General features: G+C 37.0%; 1 protein-coding gene across 4 annotated transcripts in view; it reads left to right on the top strand.

Annotated features, from left to right (window-relative positions):
* LOC127443771 (potassium voltage-gated channel subfamily KQT member 5-like) overlaps positions 1-12,537 on the top strand; it is a 205,899-nt gene that overhangs the window by 169,253 nt on the left and 24,109 nt on the right. For all 4 annotated transcript variants that reach the window (XM_051702635.1, XM_051702633.1, XM_051702634.1 and 1 more), the window contains 4 exons: positions 2,533-2,708; positions 3,357-3,482; positions 4,152-4,262; positions 11,171-11,266. In XM_051702635.1, the coding sequence (XP_051558595.1) occupies positions 2,533-2,708; positions 3,357-3,482; positions 4,152-4,262; positions 11,171-11,266 (509 nt within the window). The remainder of the gene's footprint in view (positions 1-2,532; positions 2,709-3,356; positions 3,483-4,151; positions 4,263-11,170; positions 11,267-12,537) is intronic.

The following is a 12,537-nucleotide window of genomic DNA, read 5'->3' on the forward strand; positions in this document are numbered from 1 at the left end:
CATGTCAGACCCCGAGTCTTTCAAGGAGCTGCATCGTGCTTCTGATCTTGTGCTCCGGAGTACTAAAATTACCGCCCAAGCCAGAGGCCTGTCGATGGGTAGCCTGATGTCCATAGAGCATCAGAGATTCGTGATAAGGACAAGGCTGTTTGTTGACATTTGTCACAGCAGGGCCACTTTGGTGACACCATGAGCGCCTTCACCGAGCATATTGGATATTTATATATATGTATAATTATATATTTAACAAGTATATATAACAATATATAATGATGCATGTATAATGAGTTTTATAACTTGGATGTTTCTTCTTTCTCTTTCCAAGTCCCCTACCAACTTCTGGTATGAAGAGTAATGTTTTTAATGTTCGCAACCCTTTTGGTTAGTGGCATTACATAATTATTTTGGTCTTTATTCTTCTTGATCCTTCTGAACCCCTTCCATGGCGCAGGCGTGTATTTCTGTACAATGTTTTATTACCCTGTATGTAGTGTCATTGTTATATTTTGTAACTATATGTGGTTTTCTATTTGCTTCCTATTTTTCATTATGGAGGGGGACCATGTTGATGCCTTTCAACTATCCTATTAGCTAGTAGGCGTTGCCTTGTGAGTGTGAAACAGTAGCATGGCGCTATGGTATACGGTTCCCATAGCATCAGCCACATTTACATTTGCATTTAGTCATTTAGCAGATGCTTTTATCCAAAGAGACTTGAGGAACATAGCAAGCAATTTGTCCTACAAACTTCAACAACATCTACAGTGTTGTACTGCCAAGCTCTCAAGGTGTCTGGAGTAGTATAGGTGCTAGCACAGAAGAAAGAGACAGAAAGAGACAGAAGTATTTTGTGTGTGTGTACAGTAAGTGCAAGTTAATTTCAATAGTAAGTGCAGTTAGTGTGGATTGGTTAAGTGCATGTGGAACATGAGTAGCTACTGACACAGCGTTAAAGTGACTGACTTTAAATGGAACATCTAAATTTTTCCCTTCAGTCGAAAATTACCCTGTGCTCCAGTTTATATGACGCACGCATCAGTAGCGAATCGTTAAGCACCATTTGCCAATAGATTGGCGTGATTTTAAAGGGCTTCAGAGATTGCCACTCCTACTGATGCAACATCTTGTTCCCTCCTTTCAGGGTTACAGTCATAACCGAGACATATTTACACAATGGCTTATTAATAGTTATACCACGGGTCTGTTAAATGCTTGATTCTGATTGGCTCACGGACATTTTAAGGTGTGCAATTATTTTTCAAGGAAACGCACGGCTATAAAGTAATTCCAGGTCTTGACCGCGTAACGGTTCCATATCACTTTGCCAGATTATCCCTACAGGATACCACAACAAAATAACAAATAAAAACAAAGTCATTGGTTAAAGTAAATCGGTTAAGAATGTCAAAACAATGTCTAAAATATCCTACATTTATTTCAATTTTGGTTAAAAAGAGCCCTCGCGCTCCCTCGTCTCCCCGCACTTACACACACTCGCACACACACACACACACACATACGTGAACACACACACATATGCGCACACACGCTAACACACACACGCTCACATACACACACACAGAGAAAATCTGCGCATCCTTCGTTGCTAGTTCTAAAAAAACTTTTCGAATTAGCAACGAAGGCTTGAACTGTATCAAAGTTAGATACACTTGATCAATACAACAGTTTCTGTATTATCTGAAATATTTTTGTGAAAAACCCTCATGCTCCCCCTCTCACACACACACTCCCACACTCGTGGACACACAGACATTATATGCGTAACGCACACATTTAAGGCCCAAACATTCTCGTGAGAGAAAAATAGAGTCGTCATGTCGGCACACTCCTGCATCTCAGTGGGGATGAAAAAAGTTATTAAGGTTTATAACGGGAATATGGCGACACACATCTTGGCGATTTTGAAGTGATGTTACATCTGACGAGAGCTGCAACAAAAAAGGTAATCCCAGAACTGATCTCTCTTTCAATCCTTCAAATACAAACTCACACACACATGCACAAACGCTCTACCTTATTACTCCAGTAAGTCCTCGAGTAAAGCAGTGCAAGCCTCCGTTGTTAGTTTTAACGTGATGTTTTCGAATTAACAACGAAGGCTTGAGCTGTATTAAATTAAGACACTGAATCTGTGGCAGAAGAAAGTAGTTCAACTCATAAGTGCGTTTTAGGGACGAAACCCAGAAAATGTCTTGAGATAAAACCCTGAACGATGTCTTAAGGTGTGGTAACCATGGTATAAGTGGAATAATTGACTGCGACCCATTAAATTCCGCTGTGTGTCATGACCGCATTAACACCTCGGATGTGCATTATTTTTCAACAATTTAAAGGTCTGTCGTCAATTATTCCTTACTTATTTCTCTGCATTGTAAGTTAGGATATTATAGATAATATTTTAACATCAAAAACATTTTCAGATGTTTTTATGAACATTTTAGTATGCTTGCTACTCATGTAAAATATGTCCTAAAATGTATTTTCTTTTTCATTTATTCCTTTCTTTCTCAGACATTATAGTGCTGATTGCCTCTGTTGCTGTGGTTTCGGCGGGAAGCCAAAGCAACATCTTTGCAACATCTGCACTGCGAAGCTTACGTTTTTTACAGATCCTGCGAATGGTACGCATGGACCGCCGTGGAGGCACTTGGAAGCTATTGGGATCTGTAGTTTATGCACACAGCAAGGTAAGTTTGGCAGACTTGAGGTGAAGAACTTGAACTTAAAGTAGAACATCAGTTGAGGTTGAGAGAGGAAGCTTTATCTTCTTTTTTATTCTGAAGTGATATTCAACTTTTAGGACCATACTTTTCTCTAGGTAAACATGTGAAGCAGTATGTGACTCAGACACATGTGATTGCATTTGTGGATGATAAAAAAATCCATCTCTAATGAATTTATGCCTCCAAATTAAGACAAACATTCCAATACAAATACTCTGAGAATGAATGAGACTTAATAAAATTGTGACCCTCCATTTAGATCAATTCCAATGTTTTTACTTCCAGAAATACACGGTTAATCAGATTCACTTTCAAAGTACATTAGCATCAGTTGCTGTTGAATATTGTGTCTTTTTGTTCTATATTAACTGGAGGTTAGATAATATAATAAATTCTAAAAATAGTTTAGAATTCTGTGCTTTAGGTATTGTTGCCTTGTATAAAAACTGCCTGAATCATTTAAAAGCATGGTTTGAACCATCTCTAAAAGGACAATGTAGCTGAAAAGTGTTTTGAAAAGAATAATTTTGAATCTATTTACCCTGGTGTACAGATATTTGTCGTAACGGAGTTCCTCTGGATGTCCTCAGCATTTGCTTCTGTGTTCAATAGGAATTGGTTACTGCCTGGTACATTGGGTTCCTTGTGCTCATCTTTTCCTCTTTCCTGGTCTATCTGGTGGAGAAAGAGTTCAATAAAGACTTTGCCACCTATGCTGATGCACTGTGGTGGGGCACGGTGAGTCTCCACACACCTCATATCTACACAATGGTACATTCCAAAGAGAGTCATACCAAGTACAGCTTCACAAAACAGATAATTAGATTAAGGCATGCAACTTTTGTTTTGCCAAGTCTGTGACAATTTGTTCAATATGATGCAATAGTCCTGAGTCATTTCCCTCTCTTTCTTATGGGCACCACTATTGGAAAATTGCAGGAAGTACTAGTTTCAGTTAAATATAATCAGTGATATCACATTACATTTAGTATTATTTCACATTTTAGTAATATTTTCAGGCTAAACCTTTTTCGTTCAGCCCTTTGATCATTGCCTTTCACCTTGTTTGGGAAATTGAAACCTTTTCCATATAGTCCCCTGGTGGTTCAGAGAGTAAATTGCTAAATAAAAAGGAATCATTGTCTGCCTCATACAGGCTGTTTTAACCCAGAAAGAAGAGACATAGGCCACATATACACATAGGAGAGGAGATAAACACATAAAGACATACAGTATAAAGAGTGTCCAATTTATACATGTATTCACAAACACTGGAAATGTATTATTATAATAGCTTTAGTTATTTGATGACACTGAGCATAATTAAGCCAAAATGTGTAGTTACAGCATTTGCGATTGCACAGCCACATAGTTCTCTATTTACTCTCTTTGTGTTGTTTTGGTTAGATCACCCTCACTACAATTGGTTATGGAGATAAGACTCCTAAAACCTGGACTGGAAGAATGCTGTCTGCTGGTTTTGCCCTGCTCGGGATTTCTTTCTTCACTCTGCCTGCGGTAAACATGACACACCAAGACACACTCTTATACAAATCCTAATGGTTAGTTATAATCACACAATCAGAAAGATATAATCTAAAAAATATTCACACAATTTTGTTTTTTCTTACAAATTCATTTTTTTGTACATGTTGTCACCTCTGTAGACACAAGAGTGGACCATAATGTAAATATTTGCAAATTGAGACTGTTCTTCTTGTTTTAGTTCCTCCTTTACACAGTGAAATGTTGTCCTTGGTGGCTGAATTTTGATGAAGCAGAATTGTATTGGGTGTGTCTGTGGGAAAACATTGGAGGCAATTTATAAAGAACACTAGTCCACATACTGTCAGTTTCCACAACAATTAAAACATTGCATTACAGAAAGCATATACAGATCTGTATATGGAATACAAATGTAGCAGTCTTTATATACGTAGGTATATAGAAAAAAGACAAATCTAGTCTTTGGAACATTTTTAATACAGACTGATATGTACATATATTGTATACTGACTGTAATCTTTATTCAGTTCATTGGTCAGCATATTTTAGTGTTGAATCATGTTCAAAGTCTGTATCATGATGTGCACAGAGTAACAGGATAAACTGTAAACAATTTACTTTTTTTCCACACATTGCTTGACAAGAGTTACATATAAGTAGAGAAATAAATAGCAAGCAGAAATGTAGAAAATAGGAAAAACTTTATAATAATGGCCAATAAAAATACGTGGCTAATAATATGTACAGTGGCAAGAAAAATTATGTGAACCCTTTGGAATTATCTGCGTTTATGTTTAAATTCTTAAAATCCGGTTTGATCTTCATCTAAGTTACAATAATGAACAAACACAATCTGGTTTTTTTCTTCTTCTTTTTTTTTTTTATTTTTTTATTTTCTCCCCAATTTGGCATGCTCAATTCCCAACGCGCTCTAAGTCTTCGTGGTGGCGTAGTGACTCGCCTCAATCCGGGTGGCGGAGGACAAATCTCAGTTGCATCCGCGTCTGAGACCGTCAATCCGCACATTTTATCACGTGGCTTGTTGACCACGTTACCGCTGAGACTTAGCGTGTGTGGAGGCTTCACGTTATTCTCCGCAGCATCCACGCACAACTCACCACGTGCCCCATCGAGAGCGAAAACCACATTATAGCGACCACGAGGAGGTTAACCCAACATGACTCTACACACCCTAGCAACCGGGCCAATTGATTGCTTAGGAAGCCTAACTGGAGTCACTCAGTACACCCTGGATTCGAACTTGTGACTCCAGGTGTGGTAGTCAGTGTCTTTAATTGCTGAGCTACCCAGGCCCCCATAAACACAATCTGTTTTAACTAATAACACACAAATTATTGTATTGTTCTTGTACATATTGAATACATCATTCAAACGTTCACAGTGTAGTTTGGAAAAAGTATGTGAACCCCTAGGTTAATGATGTCAACAAAAGCTAATTAGAGTCAGGAGTTAGCAAACCTGGTATCCAGTTAATGAAATGAGATTGAAGGTCTGGGTTAGAGCTACTTTGACTTATAAAAAGCGCTCAAACATTTTGAGTTTGCTATTCACAAGAAGCATCTGCTGACGTGGACCATGCCTTGCAAAAAAGAGATCTCATAAGACCTGCGATCAAGAATTATTTCTTTGTATTAAGCGGAAAGGGTTACAAATTTATCTTAAAGAGCCTAGATATTCATCTGTCCACAGTTATACAAATTGTATAAATGGAGACAATTTAGTACTGTGGCTACTCTCCCTAGAAATGGCCATCTAACCATAATGACTCAAAGGGCACACTGTAGAATGCTCAATGATGTAAAAAAAAAAAAAAAGGACCTTAGAGTGACAGCAAAGACTTGAAGGAATCATTTTAACTGGTTAACATCTATGTTCATGAGTCTACATATACGGAAAACTTTAAACTGGCACGGTGTCCATGGCAGGACACCATGAAGGAAGCCGCTGTTTTCCAAGAAAAACATTGCGCCTGAAGTTTGCCAAAGACCACCGTGACGCTCCACGACGCTACTGGGAAAATGTTTTGTGGATTGATGAAACTAAGGTTGAATTGTTTGGGAAGAACCAGTAGCACTACGTATGGCATAAATACTGTAGGGCACTGCAAACTAACATGAAAATATCATCCCAACGGCGAAGTATGGTGGAGGGAGCATCATGATGGCTGCTTTGCTGCTTTGGAGCCTGGACCTCTTGCCATCATCGAGGGAACAATGAATCCCTGATATCATACAGGATAATATCAGGGTGGCTGTTTGCAAGCTGAAGCTCAGTAGAAGTTGGGTGATGCAGCAGGACAATGCCCCTAAACGTCAAAGTAAATCCACTACAGATTGTCTTCAAAAAAGAAAATCCACCTTTTGGAGTGGCCCAGTCAGAGCCCAGACCTTTACCCAATAGAGATTCTATGGAATGACCTCGAGAGCCATTCACACCAGACATCCTAAGAATTTGGCTGAGCTGAAGCAGTTCTGTAAGGAATAATAGTCCAAAATTCTTTCTGAACATTTTGCAGGTCTAATCCGCAGCTACCAGAAACGCTTGGTTGAGGTTATTGCTGCCAAAGGAGGATCGACCAGTTATTAAATCCAAGGGTTCATTTACATTTTCCACAGTTTTGTTAATGTTTAATGGGATGTGTTCAATAAAGACATTAAAGATTACAATTGTTTGTGTGTTGTTAGCTTAAGCACATTGTGTTTGTCTATACTTGTGACTTTGATGAAGATGAGATCACATTGTATGGCCAATTAATGCAGAAAACCAACTAATGCCAAAATGTTCAAATACTTTTTCTTGCCACTGTGTGTGTGTATATATAACACACACACACACACACACACACACACACTGGCGGCCAAAAGTTTGGAATAATGTACAGATATTGCTCTTTTAGAAAGAAATTGGTACTTTTATTCACCAAAAGTGGCATACAACTGATCACAATGTATTGTCAGGACATTAGTAACGTGAAAAATTACTATTACAATTTGAAAAAAAAATTCAGAACTTCTTAAACTACTCAGAGTTCTCATCAAAAAATCCTCCACATGGTGCTATGACAGCTTTGCAGATCCTTGGCATTCTAGCTGTCAGTTTGTCCAGATACTCAGGTGACATTTCACCCCACGCTTCCTGTAGCACTTGCCATAGATGTGGCTGTCTTGTTGGGCATTTTTCACGCACCTTACAGTCTAGCTGATCCCACAAAAGTTCAATGGGGTTAAGATCCATAACACTCTTTTCCAGTTGTCTGTTGTCCAATGTCTGTGTTTCTTTGCCAACTCTAACCTTTTCTTTTTCTTTTCGAATTGGCTTTTTCTTTCCAATTCTTCCCATAAGGCCTGCACCCCTGAGTCTTCTCTTTACTGTTGTACATGAAACTGGTGTTGAGTAGGTAGAATTTAATGAAGCTGTCAGCTGAGGACATGTGAGGTGTATATTTCTCAAACTAGAGACTCTGATGTACTTATCCTCTTGTTTAGTTGTATCTGGGCCTTCCATATCTCTTTCTGTCCTTGTTAGAGCCAGTTGTCCTTTGTCTTTGAAGACTTTAGTGTACACCTTTGTATGAAATCTTCAGTTTTTTTTAGCAATTTCAAGCATTGTATAGCCTTCATTCCTCAAAACAATGATTGACTGATGAGTTTCTAGAGAAACCTATTTCTTTTTTTGCCATTTTTGACCTAATATTTACCTTAAGACATGCCAGTCTATTGCATACTGTAGCAACTCAAAAACAAACACAAAGACAATGTTAAGCTTAATTTAATGAACCAATAGCTTTCAGCTGTGTTTGATATTATTGCAAGTGATTTTCTTGTACCAAATTAGCAATTTAGCATGATTACTCAAGGATAAGGTTGCTGGAAATAGGGCCTATCTAGATTTGATCAAAATGACTTTTTTCAAATAATGATAATGCTGTTTTTTACATCAGTAATGTCCTGACTATATTTTGTGATCTGTTGAATGCCACTTTGATGAATTAAAGTACCAATTTCCTTCCGAAACAGCAAAATCTGTACATTATTCCAAACTTTTTTCCAACAGTGTACATATACGTGTGTATATATATATATATATATAATATTTATATATATATATATTGTATATACAGTAGTGTTGGATTCGCGTCCACCTTAGTCGACTCCAAGTCAAGTCCGAGTTTTTAAACAATCGAGTCCAAGTCGAGTCCGATTCCAAAAGGGGCCAAGTTGGACTCAAGACTGAGTCCATAACAGGCCGAGTCTGAGTCGAGTCCGAATGAATCTGTTCATGTATCTGAATTCAAATTGTAACCATAAACTCAACATCAATATTTTAAGCTTATTTTAATTATTTATTTATTTATTTAAATAATATTATATTATTTATTTTAACTTTTATTTGTTGCTTTTTCCCTTCCACTCAAACATAGACTAAAGAAAGTGAAAGCTGCATTAGTCATTAAAACCAGAGTTATTAATGTTTCGAATTTTAGTTTTGTTTTTTATTTCTACTTCATTTTCAGTTTGTCCTTTCAATTTAGATTAGTTTTATCTAAAATGATTCCTATCTAAAGAAATAATATATCCTGAGATTTCTTTTTTGTCTCTATCTGCCGACTGGTTTGGGAAAATAATGAGTCAACACAGTAGTAATTAGCACTCCCTGAGAAGTTACATCTCAAGACTTGACTGCAAATGCTTCATCCGAAAACACTGGTAAAACCCACTGCTAATATTAGAGTCATTTAACACGGACAAGATTGTAAATTCATGGAAAACATGGGGCAGTTCTACGCACTGCTTGTGCACCTAAAACCCTGATGTGTCCATGTTGTTTAAAAAAAATAAGAGGTATCATAAAAATGTATTTAGTACTACCTTGAAGAAGCTATTTGACAACAGATACTCACATACTTTATATTCCACAACACAAAATGGTAACTGAATTTAAACAAACGCCCCGGTTCAAAAGTTTACTTTCCCTTGGTTCTAAAAGTATTAGTTCACCCAAAAATGAAAATTCAGTCATCGATTACTCACCCCTGTGTTGTTATTACTCCATATGATTTTCTTTCTTTTTCTTAACACAAAGGGAGAAATTGTGGGGAAAAAAAATGTGCTCAGTGATGTCACACAATGGCAGTTTATGGTGACAACATCTTCAAGCTTCAGAAGGACGCAAAAGTATAATTCAGAAGTCTAACAAATTATTGTATGCGACTCATGTCTTGTTCTGAAAGAATACATTAAGGTTTGGTGAGAAACAAACCGAAATCTGATGTATTATTAAGTGAAACTCTACACCGACCATTGATCTCCTGTGCGCTTTCATGAGACAGACTGCACGCGAGCTTGAGAACTACTGGCACAAGAGCAAACCCTTTAATATGGTGTGATGCTTTCTCTATGATTAATGACTGTTTGTGTAATAATTGTTCATGAGTCCCTGCTTTGTCCTGAGCAGTGAAGCTGCCCACTTTTCTTAAGAAAAACACTGTACATTCTTTGGTTTCCTACCATCTTCTGCACATTAGAATTCTTCCCAACAGTGGCTAAATGATATAGACATCCAGCTTTTGACACTAAGGACGATTGATGGACACATACACAACTAATACAAAAGGTGCAAACATTCATTGATGCTCAAGAAGGCAACACAAGAACCAAGGGGATGCAAACTTTTTTGCATCAACAGGATGATTTGTGTAAATTACAGTACATTTTGTGTAATGTAGCTTTTGAAGGACAGTACTACATAAAATATATAATCTTTTATCTCTTGTATTTGCATACATTCTGAAAGGGGTGTGAAAACGTATAGGCCTAAAACAAAAGGGGTATGCAAATTTCTGCAATATATAGTTTGTGAAAATGTATATTTTATTTTATATTTTGTTTTTCACTATTTAACCACATTTTAGGTTTTTTTATTATTATTTACAAATTCCATGTAGCCTATTATTTCCATATAATTTCATATTGCATGTGTAATTATGAGTAGACTTGTCATGTCAGGTACACATTTTAACACAAAATTTACAACATTGTGTAAATTTGTGTAAACACCTAAAATTCAAAATACAGTCCCCACATCTCAACATTTAAAGGAATGTTCCAGGTTTAGTGCAAGTTAAGCTCAATCAACAGAATTTGTGGCAAAATATTGATCATCACAAAAATGTATTTCGACTCATCTCTCCTATGTCTATGGTAACTCAGATAACCGCTCTGTACAATTGTGGTACAATTGTGGTGAGAAGAATAGCATCTCAGAATGCTATTCTAAGATGCGGATTGGCGCTATTCTGGCGAGACGAGGCGGACCTACACAATATTAGGCAGGTGGTTTTAATGTTGTGGCTGATCGGTGTATATACACAGTTACTTTAAATCTTCTGCTTTAGGAAATATAAACTTTAGAAATGCAAGCATTCCTTTTGCAAACAGAATAGAAGTAGAACAAGGAGTCCTACAACAGTTGTTTTTTTTTTTGAAGACATCCTCACTATACAAATTTTTTCACAAATGCCTAAAACTTTTGCACTATATTTTATATATACACATGTAGTATTGTAGTGTATGTTATGAGTGCAAATATTTTGACATGTGCAATAAAGCTGTTATACAATTGAGTGGGATGAGGGGATTAATAAGGGCGGAGCTACTGGGTGAGAGTCTGATGATGGCTGATGGCTTGTGGGAAAATAACTTCCTATGTCTGGTGGCTTTGGATCTGACACATCAACATTGATACATAAGCATAAAATAGAGGATGTGGTTTAATAAATCACCATTATAATAACTTTTCAACCAAATGTTGAGCGCTCATCACTGCATGAATTTGTTTCCTATAGCCCATTGTCCACTTCCTATTGATAGTGACATGACTCCACTGCACTTGCATTGCAGGGTATTCTGGGGTCTGGTTTTGCTCTGAAGGTACAAGAACAGCACAGACAGAAGCACTTTGAGAAGAGAAGGAACCCTGCCGCCTGCCTCATACAGGTCAGACTTAAGAGCTTTCACATTTTGCCTTTACATTCTCAGTGACATTTAATGGATGATATTATACAGTATTTTTATGACAAAGGAATTTAACAGAAATCTTGGGGAACTGTCATGTCTCTGAGTAGGGTACTGTTTGCTCATGTTCCCATATCTTTTTTAAGTAACTGTGATTGATGCATACAGTATACATTATTCACCACAATGGTTTTTGTTGCTCAATAAATACTTTATGAGATGGCTGAGATTGTGTTTAGTCTTATCTAAGGGAAAAAAGCCTATAGTTAATTTTGCAGCTGATTTTACTTGTGTGGACAGCCAATGTCTCGCTAGTTTAGATATGACAGGATTTGGATTTGACACCAGGGATTAAGAGACTGCAGCAGTAATTGTCTTGTTTTGTAAACATGTCCTGCACTCAAAGTTGTGGAAACACACTGGGTGAACCCTTAATATTGTCTATGTGTGTGTGTGTTTGTCCTCAGAAGACATGGAGACATCCTCATTTAAAAAAAAAAAAAAGATTAATTAAAACATTGCATTCTTAAACTAGTATTTTTCTTTTAGCAGTATGTTTAGGTTTAGTCTCTAGTATCAATCCGGTCTCATGACAAGTCGTAATAGTTTGATGGCAAAATATACGAAATTGTTAACATTTATCCCATAGAGAAAAATAAACAATCCAATGAATGATATTATGATTTTTCCTAAGTTTAACCCCAAACCTAAACCTTACCAGAAAGTCTAACTCCTTACCCAAATCCTAAACCTAAACCATGATTTTAATAGGAAAATTATTTATATATATATATATATATATACAGGTGCATCTCAATAAATTAGAATGTCGTGGAAAAGTTCATTTATTTCAGTAATTCAACTCAAATTGTGAAACTCGTGCATTAAATAAATTCAGTGCACACAGACTGAAGTAGTTTAAGTCTTTGGTTCTTTTAATTGTGATGATTTTGGCTCACATTTAACAAAAACCCACCAATTCACTATCTCAAAAAATTAGAATATGGTGACATGCCAATCAGCTAATCAACTCAAAACACCTGCAAAGGTTTCCTGAGCCTTCAAAATGGTCTCTCAGTTTGGTTCACTAGGCTACACAATCATGGGGAAGACTGCTGATCTGACAGTTGTCCAGAAGACAATCATTGACACCCTTCACAAGGAGGGTAAGCCACAAACATTCATTGCCAAAGAAGCTGGCTGTTCACAGAGTGCTGTATCCAAGCATGTTAACAGAAAGTTGAGTGGAAGGA

This window comes from Myxocyprinus asiaticus, chromosome 7 (assembly GCF_019703515.2).
Source record: "Myxocyprinus asiaticus isolate MX2 ecotype Aquarium Trade chromosome 7, UBuf_Myxa_2, whole genome shotgun sequence".
In the NCBI taxonomy this organism is placed as follows: Eukaryota; Metazoa; Chordata; class Actinopteri; order Cypriniformes; family Catostomidae; genus Myxocyprinus; species Myxocyprinus asiaticus.